Here is a 27,913-nt window from a genome sequence, read left to right on the forward strand (position 1 = left end):
AATGTTCGTTACTGATTATCTGATTTACTGAGCTTCGCCTTTATATTTGATTTCATTCTTGTGTTTTCTTATTAAATTTGTCTAACCTTGCACATGTAGATTCTATAAAACTGCGGCTGCAGCATAGAGTGAGGCTTTTGTTTGGCTTAGTAAGCCACTAGGGTGACAGTGAGGCTTGTTGGGTAGCTTATGAAGCTGCGCGGCTGAGTTGCAATTTAGTGGCTGAGAACGATTCTGATTTGTAAGGATTCTATAAGCCGTTGGGCCTAGGGTGACTAAAATTTGGGGTGCCGAGGTCTGAATAAGAAATAAAACAATGTATTTCTCTATTTTCTAGATATCTTAATTTAAACAATAACCTTATAACTTAATATCTTAAACTTCATTATTTAAAACGTCGTCTTAGATTCAATTATATTTAGAAAAGGTTTAAAATATGAAAATTCTGAATATCATAATCTTTCACATTAAAAAAATTTGTAATTTGATTATAAATATTAACACAGTTAAGTCGCTATAAAAGAGCTAGCAGACGAAAAAGGTCCCCAACACTGGATGTAGGTATTTATCGTGATACTTATACATTTATTTTCCTATTCTTATAACCCTACATAGTACCCCTTTTCTTGGCATAGATCCAGAAACTATAGAAATGACAAAACTTTCTTTTCTGCTATACTACAGTTAATTTCACGTTGTTATTCTAGTTTTATTTATTATTGTGATATTTCTCTGTCAAATCTAATATTACAGTTTTTAAATATAATTAGCGGCTGCGCTCCCTAAAGGACTTTGTGACGGTTATTCGACCAACAACATTAATTTTTTTAAATGTTCATAGTTTATTTTAAAAAGTTATTTGTCGCATTGTATTACAAACAATGGAACTAAGACAAGGGCCAACAAAACAGAGATGAATTTTATTACTTTAACAGAACTACTTTTTAACCAGCGTAATTGAACCGGATTAGGATCCAAGCTGAAATATTTATTTATGAAAACTGAACTGAACAGCTATCCGCAGCTTTCCAGTTTGGTTAGTCCAGATAGAATAATGAAAAGTCATAAGATCAATCCTAGTTTTGTTGACCCGGGCCAACAAAACTGGTTTTTATTTTATGATCTTTATATTATCATTTGCTGAAAATTGTCCATAATTTGGATATTAATAGGTTTCTAACCCATACAAAAAAAGATTTATTTTTATTTTAAGAAATAATGAAAAATGGCAGAAACTAAATTGTCTGGGAACGACGCAGATAAATATCTCAGAGAGGTTATGGGCGTTGTCGACGATCCTGTAAGTTAGTTTTCTTAAGCACAGCTACTCTAAGTTAAATATGTATGTACGTTATTTTAAGGAGAGAAAAATTAAGAGGGGTTAACATTTTTTGCCATAATACCAACCTCTTTAAAAACATTTTTATACGGTGAGGGTAAATAGAAACTTACCCCCACGCTCAGTTAAATTAGTGTGCATGTCCTTGCCTAGATTTATTATTGTATCTTAATATATTCTGATTTTTGTTAAGGAATTAGAAATATTGAGCAGAAGACGACATACAAAAATGTCCTCCAGATATAGTCAAATACCTATGAAACAGTCAACTGGAGCTTACTGCTGTACTAAGGTATAATAATAATAGTTAATGAGTAGTACCCCTAACAACTTTCCATTATTTTTACTGAGTTTTAGAACTCTCAGCTTTTACCCTAAAGTTGCAAAAATTTCACCTAACATTGCATAAAATATATAAGTGGTAGGTGGAAACACAGTGTTGGAAATTTTACCAAAATATATAAAATAATTATTTTTGCTTTTCTATTCTAATATTGGAAGCGTTATAAATATCTAGGGGTGGTTTCAGGCTATTTTGCTGACCTCCCTTGCTCGACTCTCCTAGAGGCTAGATGCCAAGAGCGAAGCAACTAGTATCCTATTATATAAAGTATATTTTTTTGTCTGAAGCTTAAGATCTCGGAAATGGCTGGATTATTTTTAGATTATTTTCTTTCTTAGCCCTTAGAGCGTAGGGGAGCAGCCACTAATAGTCATTATAGCGCAACCTTAATATTTCAGTACTTCAATGCTGTATCCCTTCCCAGCGAACTAAAATGAAAAATAACCTTTTTAGAAGCGAAGCTACTCTATAATTTGTAATGTCCGTCTGTCCGGCTGAAACGTTTTGGGGGAAACGTGATTTTCTCGGCTCCTTTTCAAGATAGATGCCTGAAATTTTCTGGGATTAAATGAGTTCCCATTCTTCATATTTTTACTAAGTGTCATCAAGATATGTCCTTTAATTGGGGTGCTAGATCGATTCCTAGACTTTTAAGTTTTTATGATTTTCTCGAGTCCTATTCAAGATAGAAGTTAAATAAATAAATAAAATAAAATAAGAAGATAAATTTTCAGGGATTAAGTTTAAGAAAAGTTTTAATTCTGTATACTTCTATAAAACTTCATTAAGATTTGCTCTATGGTTGGGGTGCTAGATTCCTTGTTTTTTAAGCGTTCAAGGTCTTTTTCAACTCCTATTCCTGATAGACAGCTGAAATTTTCAGGGATTTCCACATTATAAATCTTAAAAGGTTTCGTTCTTTATTTTTATTTTGTATTATACTGCTCTATAGTTTATTTCGGATGTCCAGTCTTAATTTTTTAGCTTCGCTACTTATGGATGTTGTCATCACTGTTTTATTTTAGTTGTTCTTTATGTTATCACTGCTAAGCCTTATATTGGTGACAACAATCATAGCTTCTGATTATCCCAGAGGAAATTATGCAAAGTAAGAATTATTTACCTGGGATATTAAGGGATAAGACTATGGACGGTAAATTAATGTACATCCACAATGATGACAAACAAAATTACCCCTTCTGTAGAACAAGATGGTTGAAAAGTTTAGAAACTAATAGTTTGGAACTAACCAATAATAAAAGTACCAAAAAGTCTAAAGCCAAGGAATAAGAGATTACAGTCTTTAAAAACTTTGGGTACCAGTGTATTTTTCAAAAAAAAAAAGAAGGATTGTGAGAAATTTGCTCAACAAGGAAAAAGCATTTATAAAGAGAAGCACAGCCTGAAATGTTTCTTTTGTAGAGAAATTCAAAAGTTTGCCCAAAATCCTGATCTCAACCATTTACAAGCTTTTGCACTAATCACCAAGGACTCTTTACAGAAGGTAAGAAACAGGGCCATTAGCAGTACAGAAGCTACTCTTTAATTCGAAATCTTCGTCTGTCTGAAACGTTTTTAGGCTGAAACTTCTTGTTAACATTAACATCAATATTGAGCATAATTAAATATAAAACATCCTAGCGGTCTGACTGCAGTTAGGCAATTATTTTTAGCTATTTAAATCTCCTTGTCCGTATTATGATTCACTGTCACATTCTTGAATATTACGTCATTCATACCATTACCCACTTCCCTTTGGTTACATTCAAAACCAGTTACACCCCGATTTTGCCCAGACAAGATTTCAGTAATATTAATTTTGAAACATTACTAAATCAAGGCAATGGAAAATATTTAGATAGTCTTTCTTCTTTTCCTTGAAACAATTGTATCATACATAACATAACCAATACAAAGCTTCTTTGAAAACTGTACACCGAACAGTCTTCCTGTTCACGAGATCTTACTAGCCAGACAAATTACCAGCTACTTTATAGAATTTATGATTTTTCAGAAAGTAGCATTCATTAATATTTTTTGTGCATTGATTGATTTTTGAGATGCTGCAACTTTTAATATTTAGAATACAATGGAAGGGTTAGTAGGAGTTTACTTATTTTGCGAGGAAGCTGCAATTTTCATTGTAGACAAAACAAAAGAAGGAATCTTTTATGCTAAGAAGGTAAATAATATTTTTTTATATAAAATATATGATTTTAGTTTAGGTCTTATTCTTAATTTATCTTAAAATATGTCCTGGACCAATAAACTTATTTGAAAACTTGATTAGTCCAGGAGTTTTCAATTTTCTCCTTAACATGTAATCAAAAGCGTGAAGAGGGTGAGTTTGTTTACACCCCCCTGAAACAAAAATTTATCCTTTTTTCACCTCTGTTAAAATCCTTTGTATGTTACACAATTCATATTTCTAGTTGACAGAAAATTACCAACCAAACTGGAGTCATCTTAAGACAAAAACTGGAGATTTATGGGAAAAGGTATCTTTTGTGGCACAACTACTCTATAAACAGGATATTACCATATGTTTGCTTTACATTATAATCAACCTCAAAGAGTTTTAACACAAAAACTATTTAGAAGAAAAAGTATTGTATTGCTGATTTTGTTTTACCAAGCTGTTTATAGAGCCTTAGCAAAATGGGGATAGATGTCACTGGCCTACCTATTCTATTGACGTCAGGAAATACCCTTTACCCCATCTATTTTCTATGAGGTCTTTCCCCTTCTCCCTTTCTCTTTCCTTCTACTGTGACGTCAAGAGAATAGATAGGCCAAAAAGCTTTGACATCCATTCCCATTTTCAAAGTGCACTAAACACTCTACTACTCGTTTTCAATTTAGAGACGTTATGCCTCGGAGATGTAAAGTGATCGAATCTTAAATTAAACTGGGTCAAAATTAAAGACGTTTAAATTTGCAACTTTGTTAGGTGATAGTAGAGGAAATTACTTGGCAGCCAAACAGGCTCAACTTATTTCCATACAACAGCTAGGATATTCAGACATGCAAAGTAAATTGATACATTCGGTTGGTTGTCTTAAATAGCTGGGATGTTATTAACTGCCTCTGACCCTCCACAAATGTCTGATTCTACGTTGTTATTAACTAGAGATGTAAAGATAGGCAAAATAAGAGTTTTAAATTATATATCCCTAATATTATTTTAGACAACAACAACCTGCAAAGAAATGTACAGTCACTACTCAATGCAAGCATCTGATTGGTTCACCAACAATGTACAAACAGCTGATTGGTACAACCAGTTCTCTGTACGCGCAGCTGAGTCATTTCAAAATGGCGTCCAAATGACAAAGCATTATTGGGGCCTCCTGAGGGATAAAATGTCTACTTTTTCTCAGAAAGAAGGTAATGTATATTACCGCATCGATTTCTCAGACAGAAATATAATAAGTTTTTAAAACTAAACCCTTTTTTACCATTGAAGGCTATAGTGCAAACAACACAAAGATTAATATCGACATGACGATAGTCTCAAGACCTTATGACAACTTTACTGTGCTGTACAAAATTTTTACTGGATATATGTACCAACTATGAAAATAATCAATTTAACTGGTATTGAGATCTTTTTTACAGACAAACACGCATAAAGACATCCCATCTCCATAAAGACATCCCATATCTTTTATATAGGAAATATTATCTAAACTAAATTAACGGAGCCACTTACAAATAATTTCTTTTTATTAAGATACAAAGTCACAATCAAATGGAAAAACCTCTAAGCCAGAAATAACCCCTACCACAGAAAAACACATTCCAAAGCAAACGGACAAATCTAAAAATCCTTCAAATGATAAACACTATGATAACATAAAGGAGAGAGTAAAAGAAAATCTGAAGAAGCAAATCCGTATTGATGGTCAAAAAGTTTATCCGTCGGAAGAAAAAAGATTCAGCCACAAAAAGGATGAAAAGTATAATAAGAAAATATAATTTTGGTTTCAGAAAAACAAGGATGACAATAACATCCATAAAAGTGAAGCTTCGAAATCAGACGTTACGACAAACAAACATTAAAACTTGTACAATGTCAGAATTAGAAAAGCAGACTAACTATTTGTCTAAACTAAATTGTATTTTTTGTTGCAAAATTGCTTAAATACAGGATGCTGTTTAAGGACATAATTACATTTTAGGACTTGATTATTTTGATACCTTGCTTACAGTATTGTACCTCGTTGTCCTAGGATACAAATGCCAAATAAAAGGAAAAAGATAATTAAATTATAAAATAAAAGTTAATGTTAAAAAAGTTGAAAATCAACATGTTTTAAGGGACAAACGGATTTACAGGAAACGATAAAGAGTTGCAGCGCTTCTAAAAGTTTGAAATCGACTGGACAATTGCCTAAAATAATTATAAGAACTATCTATTATGGACCTAATTATGGAAAAGCGTCGCTTTCAAAAGCAAACCAAGGGCTCGGCAGTTAGGACAGTAGATATTTTACCGTAGCCGAGGCTTGATATTAAGTTTTATATTTATTTGCTAATTTATTTCAATAAAGTTTCTTACATTTTCTTGTTTGTTACAAATTTTTTTTCAGAATTATGTTTTTAAACCAAGGATGATAATATCTATTGGGGTAGTGGCTATATTTATTTGGTTTTATTGTAACTAGGATGAAAATATCTATAAAAGCGAAGCTTTGAAATGTACTTAAGTAATATACAAAAATTCTCAAAACAGAATATTGTTTAAGGACATATTTCGCTCATAAAATTGTACTATATTGTCCTACGAATCAGTGTTCAAAACTCAGATGAATATAATTATTATAATGAAAAATTGTTGTCAAAAAAGTAAAAAAATCTGCATGTTTTAAATGGACTTAGGGATTTTCTATTAACAGTTATGGAGTTGCTACGCTTTCTAAATTGTACATTATCATAATGTAAAGTTTGAAATCGAAAGGACAATTCTGACCTGTTTAAATTAACGAAAAGAGCTCGGAGGGACGGACTTACTCTATAATTATAGCAAAGCTTCGCTTTTTAAAAAGGACAAAAGTTGTAGCCAAAGACAAGAAAATCTAAATGAACATTCCATATTTGGATCAAAAGCAACAACTGCTACAGAAATCATCGTGCAAAGTTTGAAGTCAATAGGACATTTCCAACATGGCGGTGAGAAGGTTCGAACCGAGCAGTGCTCTAGCAGGGGTGTAGGGATGTGACAATGGATCTAAAATTCAATGTTTTGCTGTCTTGTACTTTGGGCACTAGAAATAAACAACTTTTCTTAATTTGGATAATTTTGAAGATTTTGAGCACTAGCGCATAGAATGCCGCTAAAAATTCATTCTACATGCAGATAAAGGCTCAAACTTTAGCAGACGATCGTGTTTAATATGAAAATTCATATAAAGATTTATGGGATGGTTCTTGATATTTATTGCACCAAATTATTGACGGCTTTCTGCGGATATTAAAATCGGTTTTATTACCTTGAGGTTTTTTTTTTACAAATTATTAATCCACAGAAGAAAGAATCTCACTAAAATCTTTAAAATCCAAGTTTTCACTGACAAGCGGACAATATTAATTATAAGGAAGCTTTGCTCTTGAAATAAAAAAAACAAGATAATTTTTTTATTCAGAACTTATTTATTCATAGTAAATCCATCTTCTTTAAACTGTGTATGTACGGCTTTAAAATCTACACATTCTCATAAAATAACCAACGAAATTTCATTACACCCATCAACAATTCAAATATCTTATAATAAAATTAATATTGTTTTATCATTTATATCTGTATATTTAATTATCACCCGTTGATTCAATTTAAAATTTCGGGTCACTCATACACTTACGATATACAAACAAAGATTTTTAAGAAAATATGAAAAATACTTAGTTATTTAAAAAAGATTTGTGAATTTTTATAATATTCTCTAAAAATAATCTTTGTTTATATTTCTGTTAATGCACATTAACCATGGTACTAAACAAAAACAAGTGCTTTTTCTAGATATTATTTGACCGTTTCTTAACAGTTTCTGGAAATTAGGTACAACATAAAAAGTTTTATATTATCTTTAAAATCAGGTCAATATATATTCTCCTTCCATCGGAAAGACAGACATTTATATATAAATAATAACAAAATAATGATAACAATATTTTAAGTAAAAACTAAAACACATGAGTGTAAAATAAAACTGGAGGACATAAATGACGACAAAAGTTGCCCCATACTCGAAACAAAAATCCCTCTCCCTTCACCCAAAACTGACCTAAAAACCAGAAACAAATATAATTTTTTCTTCTTCATATAATTATAATAGCTAAAATTTCAGCTTTTTTTCTGTATAGTTATATTTTTGTATTAATATTTAAGAATGCAATTTGCAGAAGGCAACAAGATTTGATATTTCAAGAGTTGGACTCAAACAAACATCACGCAGCAAGAAATATTTTTAAATTGAATTACAATCATATTATTAGCATGATTTAATCACAATTCATGGCGTTAATTAGGTAGCCATTTATATTAATAATTCACTTAATATATATATTTAATTATATATCTATAGGCGGCGTTTGGGGGGGAAAATGTTACAGTAATTGTTCTGGTGCTTTTTAGCTGTTCACTTTTCCCCCAAAGTAGCTATTTTTATGGATTTTTCATTATTTAAAAGATATCACTGAGTCACATTTTTTTTATATAAAAGTTTCTTCACTGACCAATATACAACTTCAATCTTTGGAGTTATTGTTTATTTTATATAGAAGTTGTACATATTTTATATAAATAATATCTCTGTTTATTTTCTTATAATATACAAAGATTAAATATTACTAGGAATTATGTTTTTATTCTTGAGTACTTGATGTAGTACAACAATTACGAGATTTCAAAAGTTGTGTTTTTTGTTGAGCGAGATAGATGGATACTATATCTACCCAGTCTCAGCCTGTAGGAATCCTGTGTGGCATATTATTATTAATGATATATTTCTAGTGTGTTGGAAGGCTGTGTGCCCTATTCCCCCTATGTTATAGTGTCTCCACAAATTTGCTCAACTGATCCTGAGGGGTCATGCTGTTGCCCTCCTGGCCCCCCTGGTTGGAGGTGTCCATGCTCATACCCCCCTGCATTCCACCCATTCCCCCGCCCATGGAGTTGTTCTGACCCAACATCATGTGAGAATTGGACCCGTCGTCCATCTGCTGCATGTGGTGCGGCGAATTGGCGTGCGGCGATTGTACCATGTGCGGCGGCCGCGGTGAAGCATTTGGGTTCGGCGACCTTACGGGCATACCGGGAGACGGCGAGCGAACCTGCGAAAACATTTGCTGGTTCATCATAGGCTGGCGCATGCCCTGGCCGTATTGGCCCATGCCAACGCCACGGGGACCCATACCGCCGGTGTATTGCGGCGGCGCCGGTTGCTGGAACTGACCGGGCGGTCCGCCACCAGCGCCTGGAAATTGGTTGGTTTGTTGTTGCAGGTGGATTGGGCGGCCATAACGTTGCTGTTGCATCATACCTGGAGGTCCTGGATGGCCTTGCATCATTCCCTGCGGAGGAACGCCTTGGCTCATCATGCCCTGATTATTCATTGGGCCGCCACCACCGACTTGTGGCCCTCCCATCATCCCCTGCGGCGGTCCACCCATCGGTCCGCCCATGCTTGGGTTTGTCATAGAACCAGGTGGCCCGTTCGGTACACCGACAGAGCCTTGCGGCCCGCCGGGACCAGCCCCTGTTTGGCCACCAGCATTCAGGTTGTTCATCAGCTGGCCCGCGCCGGATTGCTGCAGCTGGTTTAAAATCTGGGACGTGTTAGACGATCCCTGGCCGTCGCCGTGGTTTTGGTTCTGGCGCTGCTTAATGAAAGCGGCCATTAGACTTGGATTTCCCTTGAGTATGGCGAGTACCTGCTGCTGTTGGGCAGGTGATGGCGTGGAACGTAGGGCCTGAAAGAAATATTTCAATTATTTCAATAGGTTTGATAAAAGAAATATTATCATTTGTTGGTAAATAATGTTCGCATATGTTACGAAAGATCACGGAAACAACTTATCATTTACGTTACGTAAGCATTGTAGACAATATCATTGAATATTATAATAATGAAATAGAAGTTTCTAACGTTTTATACTCGCAATCAGTAAGTTATTAAACATTTTATTAATTTTTGACTATACTAACCAGAGCAGAAAATGTCAACTATACCTGTATAAGTTGTTGTAAGCTCTGCATAGTTCTTCTCTCCGGGACTTGATTTCCCTGCGTGCCCGCCGGCCCACCTTGACCGCCCTGTTGCCCAGGCTGGCCAACCTGCCCGCCTGGCATCTGTTGACCACCCTGTTGACCGGGCATCACGCCACGACCCATGCCCGGGCGCATCTGTCCGCCCTGCATGCTCATCATGTTTGGCTGCTGTGTCTGCTGTTGCCATTGTTGTTGTTGACCGGGCATACCAGGGCCTTGGCCGCCCATCTGCTGTGGCGGACGCTGTTGCTGTTGACCAGGCATCACGCCACCCACCATTCCGCCGGGATTTACTTGGCGGGGACCGTTGGGGTCGGGCATACGCTGCTTTATTGCCTCTTCTTGTACCTGAGAATGGAAAAGGTTTTAATAAGATGGTAAACTTTTAGCTTGTTTTACATTACTATTAATGGCATGGTAGGTACTTAGGATAATCAAATTGATTTCATTTAGGGAGGAACTACAAATTATCCAATTTAAACTCCTGTAGTCCTTTGTTTGTACTTTAATTAATATTTTTAAGTTGGAACCTCCTAGCAGAAATCGTTGGGTAGTAGTTGGGCGATTTAAATTATGTAAAAATGTTGTATATAGACAAACCGTGTGTACCTTCTTGACTGCATCTAGGACACCCTGGTTGGGTTGAGGTCCAGGCTTGCCAGCGGTGGTCTGCAGACCTGGATTGCCTGGCATAGACTGAGGCATGGATGTTGGAGCTGCTGACATTGGCACCTGACTTGGCATACTTGTTGGCATTCCCTATAAATTAATAGAATATTAGAATCACGTAGCGCAAGCTACTCTTTAACCATGGTCAGTCCGTGTCAGTTAATAAAATTTTTTGTACCTGTTTTTACAGAGGCTATAAAAATTTTAGATCTAATTTTTCTAGTCTTAAATAATCTCATTATCTACATATACAGTTTCCATTTGCGCAGGAGGACAAGAGTACATAAAAAAGTATCTTTCTTACAGCTTGCAATACGCTATGATTTGAGTAAGGGTTGTTTAAACTTTACATCAGTAGTTGGATTATCTATTACCTTATTAAAATTAAGTGATAATCTTAAAAGCATTATAACCCCTCCCCTTGCGGGGGAGAGGTTATAACTTTAAGATAAAGTTCTCTTAATAAGATGTCTATGTTCTAACTGTGTTGATATATATAATTCAAATTTAATTAAAAAATTGATGCTTCTTTATCCATAAATGTTCCTTATACCAAACCTGATTCATGTAATAAGAAATTCATTGGCAGAATATTTTTTAATCTTTTACCTTTCCAGCACCAGCCGCTCCGTTCATACCACCAGGATTTGATCTAGCATTCATCTGGGCCATTCTACGCCTCATCATGGCGGCCTCCTTGATCCTCTGCTGCAGCTGTTGCTGTCGCAGCTTTTGCTTGATGTTAAGGCAGAAAGGAACAGGACACTTGGCCTCTGGACACAGTTTTGCGTGCCAGCAACAAAGGGCAATCAGCTGTTTGCAGATAGGACAGCCGCCGTTATGCTTGCGCTTGCAACCCTTGGTGTGGTTCACAACCCGTTTCATCTTGTGGCACGAGGGCAGTCGGCAGTTGGCATCGCGGCACTGGCAAGCGTGCACCAGAGACTGGATACACCTGGTAATGGACTGTTTGCGCGCCTCGATAGGATTATTAGCATTGGTGCCCTCGGCCGTGCTGCCGTCGTCAAGATTGAATCCCAGCCGTTCCATTTTGTGGAGATGGCCCTTGTCGTTGTAGCAAGTGACGCACAGGTCGAAATCGTCACAGACGGTGCAGTGGTATCTGGTCTCAACAGATTTCTGGCAGTTGTTACAGGTATACACAAACTTATCCTGGCCCTAGAAACAAAAGTATAACATCAATAAATATTTTTCAATCCGTTAAGAAAAAAAACATTTGTTGCAAGAATAGATACCTAGAGGTTTTCATCAAAAGAATATTGAACCTATGAATGTTCATCAATTATTAGAATACAGGGATAGGAAAAAAGACGATAAAAAATATCTTAGGTCAAATTTCTGCTTTTTTCAGCGTCAAAAAAGGCTGTATATTAAAAATTCCTGTTGCCCCTTCCCTCCCTCATAATTATAGAAGATAATAGCATAAAAGATTTTTGAATAAGTAGAATCATGAATAATTTTAAGAGAAAATTTGTTGTTACTACGTTGAAAAAATGTACAGTAACGTAAACAGAGACTAAATAAATGCAAAGAAGAGAGGGAGAGGGACGGAATGACACACAATGTTTTTAGAAAATATATTAGATACCCGCCCCACTCTTTGTTTTTAAATCAGATACAATGTATTACAATTATAAATTTTGACATTTCTTAATGGGGAGTCCCCCCCCCCCCCTCTATTTTGTTGTTTTGTCCATCTAGGAAGTGTTAATATATGAAAAGATACTACACTCAAGATAATTGTATACCTGTGTATGAAGCTCGTAAACCATGGCAAGGGTAGAATATTTGCATCGGCGCAGCGAACTAAACTCGTAATGCTTCTCTCGGGCGGTTGTGAGGAAGGCATCCCTGCCGTCCATCAAATCGCAGGACATCTGCGGATCTGGATCCGTGATGGAGCTTAAGCTGGCGGCGCTCTGGGCGCTGTGCAGCCTAATGGTGAAAAAGACCTCTTTGTGCTTCTCCATGGTGGCCATCACCTTGCTGTGCAGGTCAGACTGACCCTGGTTTGGCTTTTTCACAACCTTGCGCTGGGCCGTGCTCTTGCGCTTCTTCTGGTTCTTTTTGTTGCCCTTCTTGTTGCTGCCGTCCGCAGTATCACCCGGCTCGGGATCGTCTTCTGCTTCGGCTGCAGCTGCCCGGCGCTCCTCTTCTTCCAATTCCTGCAAATAACAAGAATTAGTATTTATTATCATATAAAACATAAAGGTTGTCTATCTGTTTGTGTGTGTTGTGTAGCGAAGAAACAACTCTAAACTTAAAACAGATATGGTTCTTTACAGTGAAGCTTCTTATCGGTGACATAAAAGGTTAGCAATTCTTTTGGAAGAGAGTACCTTCAAAACGCAAGAAAAATCGCAACTTCCCATGCTCATATTTTTACCCATTCCGTTAAAAATATAAAATGAAAGGGTTGACTCTCCCTCTTTCCTGAAAGTGCCCCTATAGGCTTGTAGGGGGCGCAGCCACTGGGAATAAAAAAAAATGTACCTTCTTCCTAGCCTCTTCTTCTTCCTCCAACTCTCGGATATTATCCTCCATCACATTGGGCCAGAAATCTCCCTCAAAATATGGTAGCTCCGCAGGGCTCTGTATGTTGTCCTCGATGGCCTGCTTGTAGATATCCTTGTAGTCGAGCACAATGCGCTCAATAATACCCTTGTCCAACATTTTTTTGTACCAGTCCTAGTAAAAAAAAAACAAGATTAATCGACTTGAAATAATTAATTTTTAACTAAAAAAGCTAAAGTAATAAAACTACGACCCATGAAAAAGTCTCGTTTTAATGGACTGACATACCAACGTTAAAAAGTGTAGCTGCGATTTCACATTAAAAAATGAAACTAACCTGCAGTCTCTTTGGTTTCGGCATCTTTTGTTCAGCTGGATGAGAATGGAAAATATAATCGTCTCCTTCACTGGGGGGACACGCCCAAATGTGGGCCATGGTATACCCCAACTTCTTCATATAATCCAAATATCCTAGAAAAATATAAGTTATTAGCGCATAAATATTAGGTATAATCTTATTCTATTAGATTGTTGCAAATTATTGAATTTTTCATGAATTAAATGAAATGATAAGAACTATATGCCTTTTCAAATGACTTAAGTGTCCTTTACACTAACTTCCTAGGTTGAACGAACGGACACATATTTGCAATAGAGCAGTGGCACTAAAAATATTTAAAATAAGTCATTAAATCAAAAGAAAAAATGTGTTACCTAATAAAATTTCGTGGTACACTTGCGTCCTAAAATGCCTGGGCTTGAAAAAGTGCACAGAATCCAGGTAGGCCACGTAAACCCTGCGGGTGTTTGGGGACTGGCACTCGGACCCGTACTCCTGCACGTGCATGCCGAAGAAGCAGACGTCCACGCCGTCCTGCTCCTCGAAGGCAAACATGGCCCTGGCGCGGTACGGGAAGTTGTCCGACATCTCACCCGTGTCAACGTACCTGGACAAAAGATCTTAGGTAAAAACTAAAAACACATAGTCAAACTTAATCCTATTGTATATAGAAGTAAGGTTTTTTTTGTCAGTAGCCTAAGATTTGGATATTTATTATCTACTGAACTGTTATGGGGAAACTTCACATAGGTCACGAGTTGAATTAGGCTATATTATTTTTTAGTTATTAATAATAGTAGTTTTCCTATCTTATTATTGTATCAGGGCTCCTTGATTCTTAGGGCGCAGTTCATATTCGAGTACAAGGCAGGTTAAGAAAAGATATACAGGACACAACAAACAGAAAACTACAAGAAATTAGAATTACCAACGATTACTTGACACTCAAATCAAAAGTTTTCTTTAAAACTTCTGAGCAAACTTAAGTTAAATCAATCATAAAAAAATACGGCAAATCAACCAATTAGGTACAATAAAATAATCACAAAACTTGGTACCTTTTCTTCATGCCAGGTTTCACCTCGACATGTTTATCACCAGAAAATACCACTCGTATGTGGACATCACCCGAGTCAGCCTCTTTCTTCCGCAGATAGTTGTTGACTCGCGTCTCAATGTAGGTGCCCAGCTTCGTGGTTTGCAGCCGTTTGGCCGTAAACCGGTTCTCTTTGCGGGTGGTGCCCGCCTGCTTGTGACAACCATCACATTTAAATCTAGAGTAATACATTTTTAATGAGCTAAATCCTTATACTAAAGATGACTGTTTGTCTGTCTGTGTGTTTGTACCGAAGGATCTTTTTTGAAAAGGGGACCTGTTCCTTCAGTACATTTAAAAACATCATTAAAAACTATAATTTTTCACCAATAAAAAGTAAAAATTATAGCATTAACAAATAACATAAAATATGATTTTGATAATTCAATTACACTAAATATGAATTTTGTTGCTCTCAAAGAATTTTAAGAATTATACTAAAAATTAGGAATCCTTAAAAAATGCGGAAAGAAGTAAAATAGGTGCTTTTCCTTTAAAATGCAATGCGTGCACAAAAACCTCCCTTATTTGGAAAAAATTGAAAACGAGTGGAGAAGTTAATTTTCTTCTTTATACTAAAACCCTGCAGGACCTTTTCTGAGGAGCTACCATGTACTTAATATATCATTACCTAACCAAGATCATGATAAATATTTTATTACCCATCCCCCGGGCCCTCACCCTTATTTTCAATCTATTTTTTTAAAAGGAGGGGGGGGGGGGGGGGAGGTTGATGTGTATGTTATGTGCACGGCTTGGCACTTTAAAGGAAACCGTTGTGAAATATAATGCACACTTACTCTTTCCAAATAGACTCAAAGTGTAAAACACAGACTTGGTGAAGCTTCCTTCCACAGTCAGAACACTCAACAAACGGTTCCAACTCAAGCACATCGTTCTTGGCCGACTTAAACTCTTCCTTTTTCACCATCCTAAATTTATTATCAATATTAATGTCATATGGATGAAAATAAGTGCAAATTAACTTTGGTTTTAATCCAAATAAAGATTAAGGAGGGGGTTTTAATGCAACCATCTCGTAATCAGTGAGCAAATAGCACTTGAATTCGAATTTTCATCTGAAATTTTGCATGAGTAATCCTTGGTAGGTCTATTTTCCCTAAATCGAACAAAAAGTTGGAAAAGTAACGGCTGGCGGCTCAGGCGTTTTGCCATTTTTTGGATATCTATATTGCAAATTAGTCACGAAACCTATCTCCACATAATACACTTTTCCACTCCAGAACGCTATCAAACGGTTCTAGACGGTAGCTGTTGGTACTAGAAGTTTCGAAAATGGTTATTGCTTTCATTTAACATGAATTAAACCAAAAATATGTTTTAAAAAGTTGATTCCTACGTAATTAATGATGGATTTACCCTAAAAATAGGCAAAAAAACGGCTGAGCCGCCAGCCGTTACTTTTTTCAACTTTTTGTTCGATTTAGGGAAAATAGACCTACCAAGGATTACTCATGCAAAAGTTCAGATCGAAATTCGAATTCTAAGTGCAATTTGCGTACTGATTACGAGATGGTTGCATTAAAAAAACCTTTCTTATTTATTTCAAATAGATCTTTTAATTTTCTTGTTCAATTAACGGAAATTGCCCAGACTATATAGATAACGAATTTTTTTATTATTGCCCCACAATTCCATTTCTTAGAGGGTGTTATTTTCCTTGAAGGTATGTGTTCTACGACTTAACAGGAGTAGGACGATAAATTTTGGCTTGGCAGTTGCTCTAATATGGTAAACAACAGAAAGAAATAGGGCGAAACCGCCGCTGCCGCCGAAATCCGTCTTAACACTCACACTTGCGATATTTAAAATGTTAATATCTAAAACGTGTCCCAACTCTACCCAAAAAAAGTGTCATATGAAATTATAATGGAAATAAACGCATAAAAGAAGCGTAGCTTAATATAAAACCAAGGTACTTACGTCTGTGGTTGACTAGGATCATCCCCCAGGCCTACGGTATCGCCGGGTATGTCGTTGAAACACTTGTCGCAGAATGTGTATCTGTCTGAGAACAGGCTAGGAGTTGGGTTCCTAAAAGAAATAATATTTGTTAGTTTCATTTATTTTAAATCATTATCAACTATGAAAAATATATTGTTTTTATTTATATTTTTGTTACGCAAAATATGCTTGCAGCTCAGCAAATCCATATTTCAGTTACATCAATGCAAAAAACAATATAACTAGCTCGCTAATGCTACGCTAATTTTAATAGCGAAGCTTTTCTACAATTAACTTTGTTCGTCTTCCGTAACGATGTATGAGAAATGTGATTTTCTCGACTGCTGTATAAAATAAACGGATAAAATATTGGGAAGTAATTCCCTGAACCAATGAGCATTCAGTATATTATTTAAATGATCCAACTGTCTGTCGGTCATGTGATTCAATACTTCTGGATGTTGTCATGCTTGTTGAACTATAACTTACTCTCTCTCTCTTTGTGTAGATAGTAAGAATATCAAATATTTGTAATATCGGTTTCTAATATGGATTTATAGAAAAGAGTTGCACAGTCGTGTGTTTATTTTATAAAAATCTCCGTTAACTAGAATATTTTAGAAATAAAAACAAGGAGGACTTTATCATCTACTTATAGGTAAAGTTTTGTTCAAAAAGGAATGAAATCTTGCTTATTGTTCTGAGCATTCATCACCAAAAAAACGTATTCTTCTGATCCAAATGTAGAATTCATTTGAAATACAATTTTTCATATTTTGTGGTATTTTTATATAATATATATGTAGCCCTGATTCTGTAAAGTTAGGATTCAGATGCACACGGAGATTAAAGATGAGAATCCTTTGCCCATTTTTAGACTGGTATGTTTCGCGCACAGCTGAGTGTATTCGATGTTACATTACAAGCTGACCCACAATTCGCATGGAAGCTACTCAATTATTACATCAACCTGGCCTAGAGTTTTGGCAGGTGTTCCATATTATGCCACCCTAATTAATGGCCCTCTCATATGAATGAGGAGCATGGACGAGGGAAGGTATGGTTTTATGGTTGTTTCTGATCACGTCTGTTTATGCAGGGATCTACAGGGATAAGACAAAGGACGATGAATTGATGTTATGATGTAAAATTACCCCTTCTGTAAATTTATGTTATTAGTTAAAAAAATTCAACATTGCTAGTTTGAAACAAATCAAGTGGGGGGGGGGGGGGGGGGAGTTCTGACACATTTTGATTTGCGTAAACCTGGTATATAGGCTTTATCTTTGGACTGAGGATAAAATCATTCTTAAATGATGAATTTTCCCAAGTTTTAAGGTTTTTTGGATAGGCCTCCAGGTTCCGGAGCTCCAGGCCTCCAGGTGGTCTCTGTACAGGTGAAAATGAAATTTTTTTTTAAAGAGTTAGAGGTCAGCCTATGAAACAAAATATGCATGTTCAAATATGTGAATAACATTCAAAAAGATGCATATTTTGTTTTATAAGTTGACCTCTAACTCTAAAATGTTTTTTTTTTTATTTTTACCTGTACAGAGACCACCTAAAGGCCTGGAGCTCCGGAACCTGGAGGCCTATCCAAAAAAATCTTAAAACTTGGGAAAATTCATCATATTAGAGGGATTTTATCTTTTATAACCTATCCTATCCAAAGATAAAGCCTATATACCAGGTTTACGCAAATGTGTCAGAACTTCCCCCGCCCCTTAAAAGTCATAAAAAGTACCCAAATTTTTGAGCCATTTATTAAATTACTAGGTTTTAAAACTTCGGATACCAGTGTAATTTACAGTCTAATATCCCCTTCCTAAAAAAAACAATACTAGCAACTTACTTGTTCTCGTAGTAGAAGTATTTGCAGTCCCTGGCGATGGTACAGAGCTGCTGACCGTAGCAGACCATGGTGTTGGGTGAGTACGTGTGCTTGCGTCCACAGCAGAAACCAAGGCTCACCATCACGGGATCTATAAGATCCTCAAATATCTCACACAACTAAACAATTAAAAAACTCCGTTAATTCCAAGGCGACACAATTCTTTTTCCCAACATTTAATTTTTTGAGGGGGGGAGGGGAGAACATTTACCCTCCAATAAAATATTTACATCCACAGTTAAAAAATAGTCATCTAACTCTGTGAGTTCGTTTCATATGTGATAACTCATTTGGTCCCTTTAAAAAGGGTCATTTTTTTGTAATTAAAATTACGATTACATTGTACTATCAAGGCTTGTAATGGAAAATAAAAAAAAAAATATTTTCAATGCTATTTCTTTTCACATTCCCCCCCCCCCCTTTAGCAGGGTGGGTTAACCATGCAGAATATACAGTACACCCCTGCACATTTTTCAACTAAATCAAAAATACGGGTTAGGCATAAAGAAAAGTATAATTCTGAATTTATAAACACTTACCTTTGTACAATATCTGTATACTCTAGAAGTTTTCCTATTGTAGACCCAAGCATTCTCAAACATCAAGTATACGTCGTTGATATAACCCCATGGGTCCTGAAATTTGTAAAATATTTTTTTAGTTGAATAACATATAATCTGAAAACCTGAGGTGTTTAGTACATTTAAAAACGTCATTAAAAGCGAACAATTCATATATAGCTTCATATAAATAGTTGAGATAATAGAAAGCTTAATTGGTAAAGATGTTAATTTATGTTGTCAACATTTTTATGAATTTTTTAACAAAGTTTAAATATACCTTATATGTTCCCGTTTCAAGTTTTCTTCTAATACTGGACATGTCCATGGGAGTTCTAATGATATCAAAGTAATCAGGTATTCCCAGCGCATTTGGATCGACCGGTGTGCGAAAAGGACCGGATTCCGGCTCGCACGCCCACATTTTCTCCAGGGGCGGCAGCAGGGCGTCCCGCAATTGTTCCATTGAGAAGGTGACCTTTTCAATCTTAATTGGGGGCGGTGCGGGTTTTGTGTCGGCTTCACTTTTCACTGGTTCCGTTTTCGCCGGCGTTGTTGCTGAGGTCGGGCCGTTGTTGTCCGGCTCCTCCTTGATCTCAGCCTTGATGTCCTCCTTCTTGATGTCGGGCTGCTGCTGCGACATCGACGTGGGAATGTCCATCGGCTCGGACTTGACCGGCTGCTGGTTGTTGTCCATCGGCTCAGATTTGATTTCAGTCTTCACTTCCATTTTGTTATCTTCTGTCTTGATCATGTTGTTCTGGTGGTGCTGCTGTTGCTGCATGCTGTTGTTCCCCGTTGGCCCATTCATATGTACCATACCATTGTTGGTGTTGTTGTTTGCCATGCTCAAATGATGTTGTTGCTGCTGCTGTTGCATCATGTTGGCGGTTGACATCTGGTTTTGTGAGGTAGTTGGGGCCTGGGTCATCACCGTGTGCCCGGAGTTGGCCATGCTGTTGGGGTTCGACGAGGCCAGGGAGTCGACAGTTGGTACCATATGCCGTATCTCGGCGGCCCTCGCTAATTCATTAGGATCTAAGTCGTGTGTGTTCTTCTTCAGCAAGCTTTCCAGCTGCGACTGGCCAGACTGCTGTTGGGACATCTGCTGCTGGCCCATGGGGTTGTTGCCCATGGGGCCGCAGGATGACATGGGAGGACGGTTGACCGGCTGTTGCAGAGTGTTCCGCAGCATGCTGTTGTCTTGGCTGGTGTTGGGCATACCCATGGACTGCATACCCTGTTGCTGACCGGGAACACCTACAAACATTTGTAGACAATTAGACTGGGTTCTAAACAATGACTACTTAATATTAAATCTCGAAATATATATATATTTTTTCAAAAAGTATTTAATAATAAAGAAAACATTCGACAAGAGCTCAGGGGTGTATATTCTACATGGGATCCCCTGCTCGGGGAGTGGGGGGGGGGGGGAATGCAAAATAAGTGGTTGGAGTAAAAATAATGTAAAAATTAAGAAAACTAAAACATTTTTTCCATTCCCCCCCCCCCCCTCCTTGGTGAAAAAAAATTTTTAAAATGTGTGGTAGGAGGGATAAAATAAATAAAATATAGAGTTCTTTAAATATTTTTCCATTTTCCCCCTACTTGGTGAGAAAAAACTAGGGGGGGAAGAAAAATAAAAAATTTTGTAGCAGGAAAAAAAAAAATCTTGTGCAGAATATACACCCCTGCAAGAACTTCCTAACTAAAAAAAATGGCTAATTATTTTTGCTTGAAAAGCTTAGGTATATCAAAAATATCGCTCATTAAGGGTTTATTTTGTGAAATTATATCGTCCTAAAATTTTGTTGCTTGTCTTATTGGAATTGAACAAAATATAAACAAATATGTTCATCTCCTAGCAATTCTCTTTAAGTTGGACGGATTTTTGTGTGTGTCGGCTTATCTTGTGTACCTAATAAATCTCTATCTAAAAGTAACTGACCTTGCTGTGGGCCTTGAGGACGGATAAGTTGACCTCCAGCACCGCGACCCATCTGCTGTTGCTGTTGATTTTGCTGTTGTTGTTGCTGCTGTTGCTGTGTATCAGTTATACGCTTCTTTCGCTTCTCCTCGAGCTCCTATAACACAAGACAATTAGGGTTCAATAAAGACTAGGTAAAATAAAGCCAGGTAGGACCAATACCATAAATAAGCCAGGATTTAGTAATATCAGGAAAAAGGAAAAGTGATTCTGACAAACTATTCTAATCCCCCCCCCCCCCTCTTACCCATTCCTTCCGTTACATTAAAAAAAAGTTTTGCGCCAAACTTTACGTCAACAATATATTTTATTTTTTGGCCATTTCAAATGGAATTTTTCGGCCGAATGACAGCTTCCCAAAAAAATCAAATGAGCAGGCTCATAAACTTAACTTTTAAAGGAAATAAAAATATACATTTAATGACTCAAACTTATTTCATTCGATGAATTTGTAAGATTTTTTTGGTCCGTGAAGATTATGCTAACCACGGAACCAATTGAGTTTTCTTTTTCAGGAAAGCTTTACAAAGATTCCGGGATAGTTTTAAAAATATTTTTTAAGCTCCCATCAAACCTATTTAATAAGAGCCGCTAGTTTCGAACAAAACTAGGTTTTTTTTTCATTAACTTTAAAAGACAAATAAATATTATCCAGGGGAAAAGTTATGGGAAATAAATCAAAAAGTAAGTTCGCTTGAGTGATTCTTAGCTAAGGTTTTTGTATGATCAAACAAGGGTTTAATATTAGAATACGAACCCACAAAATCTGGTTGATATTTTTTACCAATAATTTTGTGCAACATATTTGAGTAGGTTTACGTTAATTTGTATTTATTGTCTAATCCATTAAGATCCTTAAGATAAATGTTGAGTTTTAATGTATTTTACTCAAAAAGAAAGTATGGAATCGTATATTAGAGACAATTTTTTTACTAACAATAAAACAAAACTCTTAAATACCAGTTTTGTAGGCTTCGGCCCTAGGATAAACGAAACTAGTTTTAATTTTCAATTTATTATCCGTGGAAACTAATCCTACCTTTTGAATCTTGTATATCTTCTCAGCAAGGAGATGATAATACTGGTTCCTGGAGTCCGCAGCCTCGTACATGTCTCCCTCCACCTTCCTGGCGTACGTGACCAGGCTGTTTAGCCGCTCATCAAATATATCTTGATTTGTATTGGTTGGGAAGATTGCCTAAATTATGAATAGCATGAGGTTGTACAAAAAAAACTCAAGTTAAACTTATAATGAATAATGTCTGTCTGAATCAAAATAAACGGTTCATTTCACTTGAGGCTTCTTAAAGTAACAAAAGGTTTACTATTATGTGTCCGAAAAGAAGCCCATAAAAGAAAATAACCCTCAAGATTATTGTCTTTTCAAAAACTGACGAAAACTATAATATAAACTTGAAGTTCGAAGGTGCGTAGCCGCTATTTAAAAAAAATCAGCGACCTATTTCTTCAAATTTAAAAAAAATCTTATATACGACTGAAACCAAACTAAATGTTTAAATCTACAAATGTAAAATGGCGGCCAATAACTGTATTTAATAATCAGAATTTAGAATGGTCTGTTTAGGTATACAGTACTGATTTGTAAAATTAAATAAGAAATAAATGAACATGTGATTTTTTACAATTTTATATAATTTCTTTGTTTAACTCTTTATTATTACTAAGATTTCTTACCTGAACTAACTTTTGAACAAGATGATTTCTAAGGTCTGGAGTCACCATATTGTGCCAATCTTTCGTAGAATTTACAGGATTCGCTACAACTGAGTTTTGTATCTCATCAGGAAGAATATTTCTCGTTTGCTCCATCAACTGATTAGCAATTTGAGCGTACTGGCCGCTGGAGGACATGGGCTGGCGAATGCCGCTGTTATCCGGCTGCTGCTGGGGCTGACTCATCCGCGGCACCTGATTCATCATTGTCATACCTCCCGGATTTCCCGGTCGCACCTGAGAATTGATCTGGCCCGGTTGGCGGATGCCGCCGGGCATGCCACCCGGCATTTGTACCTGCGACCCTTGGACTTGGCCGCCGCCGGGACCCCCAGGTGCACCACCGGTGCCTTGAGCAGAGGGGTCAAGCAGCAGACTTTTGGCCTTTTGAAGTTGGGCCTCGCTGGGCTGAGACTGGTTTTGAGTAGAAAAGTTTGTATTGCCAACACCGGAGGATTGAACACCAACAGGGCCGCCCATTTGCGGCTGCTGGCCCAGCTGGGGTCTTTGTTGCGGCATGCCGCCAACTGACGGCGGCAAGCTGCCTGGTAAAAGTTCAGCAGTGTTGCGCCGTGGCTCGGCCTGTTTTAAGGGCAGACAAACCGGACAATCTTGGCGTTGACATAGCTTCCAATGACCGATAATCTGTCGTGAACTAGAACAATGGGGTACGCCGCAAGTTTTACCAGCCTGACATGTCGTCATGTGGTTGAGAACATCTTTCATTGTCCTACAGTGCGGCAGTACACACTGCGTAACCTCACCTCCCTGTCCATTGGCAGCCTGCTCGCGTTCACGACGCTGACACTTGTGGGCGTGCAACAGTAGCACCAACTGTTGCTGAATAAGCCTACGTTTTTCAGGATCAGCTGTGCCGGCAGCCGCGCCCCCAGGACCACCTGGAGGACCACCGGGAACGCCCACCTGCTGGATACCGCCAGGACCTTGTTGTTGCTGCTGGCCGCCGAGCTGCTGGGGTCCACCCATCTGCGGATTCATACCCTGGGGCCCGCCGCCAGAAATTGACGTGACCACACCACCAGGGTTCATACCTTGATTTACACTAGTATTTGGAAGCATTTGGATTGAGTTCATATTGGGTACCATGCCCTTGTTGGGGCCGTTCACACCCATGTGCCCCTGCATGCCCATGCTTTGATTGTTGGGGCCCTGGGAGGGGTCCATATTTGTGGGGTATCTTGGGGGCAGGTTGATGGGTCCACTACTGGGCACCATACCCATGCCACCGTTATTGGCAAACTGGGGGCCAACCATACCAGGCTGAAAGTAAAATAATATTGTAAATAGTGAGTTACAAAATATTTTTAAATCTTGTTAGTATGTCAAATCATCGTTAAGTGTTATCGTCATACTATAACTTTTTCAACAATACCAATTTATATTTAAATAGGTATTAATCGTTTGATTTTGTTTATATATTTAATGCTTGTTAGTGCTACGCTACTTAATTTTTAATATCCAGTTTTTTTTCTAAAAACGAATTATTGTAAGAATCAAAAGAATATAATATTTGCATACTATCTTCTTTGTTACGTTCATCTATCCCAGGGTTCAAAAACACTTTGTATAAAACAAAACCAAAAATAATATTTTCTGTTATTTTTTACATATAAAAAAGCAATCGGATCAAGGTAGTTCAAGAAGTAAAAATCAACGAATATTTTTTTTGTCCATTTAAAACTAAAGGACGTTTAATTTTCTCCCATTCTAAATTAAAAAGACTAAACATGAAACACCTTAGTTTCTTATCAATTAAATATTTCAGCTCTTTGGTTAAGTTTATATAAAAAATGTTTTATCTTTTTGAATTATAAAATCAAGGATATTTTCACTTTTTAAGGTAACTAAACTGTAACATAATTCTATAACTGCTTAATAGATAAAATATTCATGTTCCTTTCTCCTAATAACAAAATAAAAGTATACTTACAATGTTTTGTATTCTCACTGGTCCCATAATCCTGGTACCCGGTCCCATCATCCCACCTGGTCCTCCTTGTCTCATGACAGCGCCCTGGATCTGCCCAAGGTGACGGACCATCGGTCCGTTCATCTGCCCGGTATTGATGATGGTCTGCTGTCCCATCATAGGCCGCACATTCTGCATACCGCCCGGCGTTTGCATCATTCCGCCGCCGCCCGACGAGACCATGGTTCCGCCCATCGACGACATCGGTGCCATGGTCATCTGACTGGGATGGCCCATGGAGCCTTGCGGCATCGACGACATCGGCATGGAAGAGTTCATGCTTGTCATGTTCATATCACCAGAAGAAACGGGACCTCCCATCATTGCACCGTTAGGCTTGTTCAATAAATTCATGTTTTGCCCACCCATCGGGCCGTTGCCCATTTGGCCCATGGGACCGCGGCCCATCGGCATCATGCCGCCCATTTGTGAGACAGGCACACCGCCTGGTCCCGGGCCGCCGTCCATACTGCCGTTCTGCATGGAAGAGCCATTGCTGGGCGCTGATCCGGAGTCAAAGCCACTCAGTAATTCGTCGGGTAAGTCATTGTTTAACTCAGCAAAGATGTCTAAACAAAAAAACTAAAATACTAAAGAAAATGTTATTTACCCCTTCATACAAATATTATTTTGAAAATAAGGAGGGGGAGTTTGTACACTTTGAGGAAATGAAATTTTAGTAAAAGATTTTGCCCTGGACGTTTGGGCTTATTGTTATAGTTATCAGCCTAATTCTTTTTGCAAAATCTCACATATAATTGGATCTACCTATAAAACTTTAAAAACTTAATTTTGGCACTTTTCTTCTATGGGCTAGTGGGGCAAAACAACCCCCAAAACACAAAAATTAGTTAATTAGCCAATATCATTTTGCACTTAACTTCTAGGTGCTTGTAAACTCAAAAATTAAAAAGGGGGAGGCGGATATGCCACTTTTTGAAACCAAAAATAAAACGTGTGTGATCTCAGCCCATAAAAGAGTTACAGCTGTAAAATTCGGCACAGCAGTTGCTTTAGTGGAGAACTATATGGAACTGTGAAGAAACGACGGTGAAACCGCCGCTCCCGCTGAAAACCGCCGTTTCCCGCCGAATTTCTTATGCCTTTTCCGCCTTAATAGACAATTTTCAATCATCTGAGATAAACTTTTTTTTTCATAAAAATTTCGCTTATATTTTCACTTGACGCTTGTAAGATTTTACACTTGCAATTTTTTATATGTATATATTATGTCACGTGAAAATATAGGAAAATTTTTATGAGAAAAAAAAGTTTATCTCAGATGATTGAGAACTGTCTAATTTGGCGAAAAAAGGCAAAAAAAATTCGGCGGGAAACGGCGGTTTTCGGCGGGAGCGGCCATTTCTTCACAGTTCCATATTGTTCTCCACAAAAGCAACCGCTGTGCCGAATTTTACAGCTGTAACTCTTTTATGGGCTGAGATCATGCACGTTTTACTTTTGGTTTCAAAAAGTGGCACATCCGCCTCCCCCCTTTTGTATTTGGGGGGGGGGGGGAGGGGTGTACCTCAAAATCCCCTAGGAGAATAGTGTGTAAATGAAATATGTAGCTACTACTTATTTCAGTTGTGTGAAAAAAGTTTCCAATAAAAAAATCACCTCGATGTCGTTAAAAAGAAGTACAGTACTTTAAATTTTAGTGTTTTGGGGGGTGTTTTGCCCCACTAGCCAATAAATGAAGTTGCCTAAAATCAATTTTCAAAATTTTATATGTAGATTCAATCAAATGAGACATCCTACAAAAAGAATTGGATTGATAACTATAAAGCCCAAATGTCCAGGGCAAAATTTTATACCTACTAAAATTTAATTTCCTATTATTGTACTACAGACTCCCCCTCCCACACTTAGCAAAAGTAAAGATAGATAAATAGATTAGTAAGATAACGAGTTGATGATTAAAAGTAATAATAGTAAAAACAAATCAAGATTTATATTATCCATATACTGGCAGTAACTTATAAAATAGCTTTACTGCTAAAAAAGCACAAAAAAGTATTGTTCTTTTTTTAAGAACTTAAAATAAAAAAGTAATTTAATTTTACTTATTTAAAGAAATTGAGATTTTGAAATAAGTAATTTTTGAAATTTATAAAACTAGCTCAATTAAAAATCAGGCCGGCTATTAAAACAATTCACAATTATGATATAATACCGGCAAATTATGAAAAATATTTTTTTAAAAATAATAAATTGAAGCTAAAACTCAACAATAATCAATAAAATAAAGGGGTTCGTACCTGCGTCGCCGCCGATTTTTGCCTTTTTGTGCGGCGGCCCGTCCGACATAGATTCCGACGATGCCATCATTTATTCTTCTCCAAAGTTGTGTGTTCGATTCCCAGAAAAAGCATTGGCTAGGTGACCAAAAATATGTCGATACAAACAAATTTAGATTGCGACTAGAATTTTGAAAAATTATTTTTAATAATTTTTTTTAATGTTTACTAAGTTTTGTTGTTGTTTTTATTACTAAAAGTCGCCATGTATGACAATAATAAATAATATATATTCAGCATGCGCAGATATACAAATATATATATCACTTATATATAGGAGAAACCAGAACTATAGTTTCACCCATCGCCGCGAGATGGCGGCCCACCCACAACATAAGTCAAAAATCGCATTTTTCTCCACTTTATTATATGTGATCACATGCCGTTTTTTCGGCCCAATCGGCGCAAAAAGGTCCAATCTTTGATTTATGTTTAGCTAACTTGGCTGGCAAATTAAGTTTGGCCGGTGAAAATTGGAAAAAAATTTCGGGTAATTTTGATTGTTCTAGCAGGGTCTAGCCTGCCTTCCGTCAAGTTATTTTAATCACAAGTTATAACCACTTTTTATCACATTTTCATAACCGAAAGTCACGCTTTTTTCGGCCCAAAATCACGGGTAGAGGTTTATCTTCAGATTGTATTAAGCAAACTTGGCTTAATATTGCTTTTTAACCACCTAAATTTTTGAAGAAAATCTCGGCAATATTTTGTGTTGCTTGCAACATGGCCGCCCTACACAGTAAGTATAGTTAGTGCAGAAAGGTCCGCTGCCGAGCTGGGCGACCTTCTCTACCCTCACCTCCCTTTTCCAATCCCCCTTAAGCAGTAAAGTCTTGTAGCGCCTTCCCTATTACAATGGGAGTACACAATTATTGTACCCCTTTTATTCCCC

At 37.1% G+C, this 27,913-nt stretch overlaps 2 protein-coding genes and 1 long non-coding RNA gene across 4 annotated transcripts; 1 reads left to right on the top strand and 2 right to left on the bottom strand.

Annotated features, from left to right (window-relative positions):
- Positions 1 to 1,210: 1,210 nt before the first annotated feature.
- On the top strand, positions 1,211 to 6,248 carry LOC145320014 (uncharacterized). The gene is made up of 8 exons (XM_080162456.1): positions 1,211 to 1,300; positions 1,533 to 1,631; positions 2,708 to 2,790; positions 3,105 to 3,186; positions 3,766 to 3,864; positions 4,115 to 4,180; positions 4,871 to 5,069; positions 5,416 to 6,248. Exons 1-8 carry the CDS (start codon positions 1,226 to 1,228, stop codon positions 5,658 to 5,660), a joined length of 948 nt encoding a protein of 315 aa, XP_080018582.1. The 5' UTR covers positions 1,211 to 1,225; the 3' UTR covers positions 5,661 to 6,248.
- Positions 6,249 to 7,314: 1,066 nt separating this feature from the next.
- On the bottom strand, positions 7,315 to 8,211 carry LOC145320015 (uncharacterized). The gene is made up of 3 exons (XR_013880104.1): positions 7,975 to 8,211; positions 7,662 to 7,729; positions 7,315 to 7,538 (listed from the first exon to the last, which is right to left on the bottom strand). It is a non-coding gene; the product is annotated as an uncharacterized LOC145320015 (long non-coding RNA).
- A 189-nt stretch (positions 8,212 to 8,400) lies between these two features.
- On the bottom strand, positions 8,401 to 27,810 carry nej (CREB binding protein nejire). 2 transcript variants are annotated; one of them, XM_080162454.1, is made up of 19 exons: positions 26,983 to 27,810; positions 24,683 to 25,290; positions 22,693 to 24,012; positions 22,037 to 22,195; positions 20,959 to 21,094; positions 19,288 to 20,267; positions 18,987 to 19,082; positions 18,409 to 18,566; positions 16,536 to 16,646; positions 15,392 to 15,523; positions 14,554 to 14,769; positions 13,870 to 14,102; positions 13,493 to 13,626; positions 13,135 to 13,329; positions 12,390 to 12,806; positions 11,230 to 11,799; positions 10,552 to 10,710; positions 9,913 to 10,299; positions 8,401 to 9,653 (listed from the first exon to the last, which is right to left on the bottom strand). In XM_080162454.1, exons 1-19 carry the CDS (start codon positions 27,050 to 27,052, stop codon positions 8,730 to 8,732), a joined length of 7,005 nt encoding a protein of 2,334 aa, XP_080018580.1. In that variant the 5' UTR covers positions 27,053 to 27,810; the 3' UTR covers positions 8,401 to 8,729. The 2 variants fall into 2 exon arrangements, with proteins under 2 accessions (XP_080018580.1, XP_080018581.1); XM_080162455.1 differs by having other exon boundaries at positions 10,561 to 10,710; positions 26,983 to 27,755.
- Positions 27,811 to 27,913: the final 103 nt, after the last annotated feature.

Source organism: Acartia tonsa, chromosome 5, assembly GCF_053477335.1.
Source record: "Acartia tonsa isolate MP-2025a chromosome 5, ASM5347733v1, whole genome shotgun sequence".
Lineage (NCBI taxonomy): Eukaryota > Metazoa > Arthropoda > Copepoda > Calanoida > Acartiidae > Acartia > Acartia tonsa.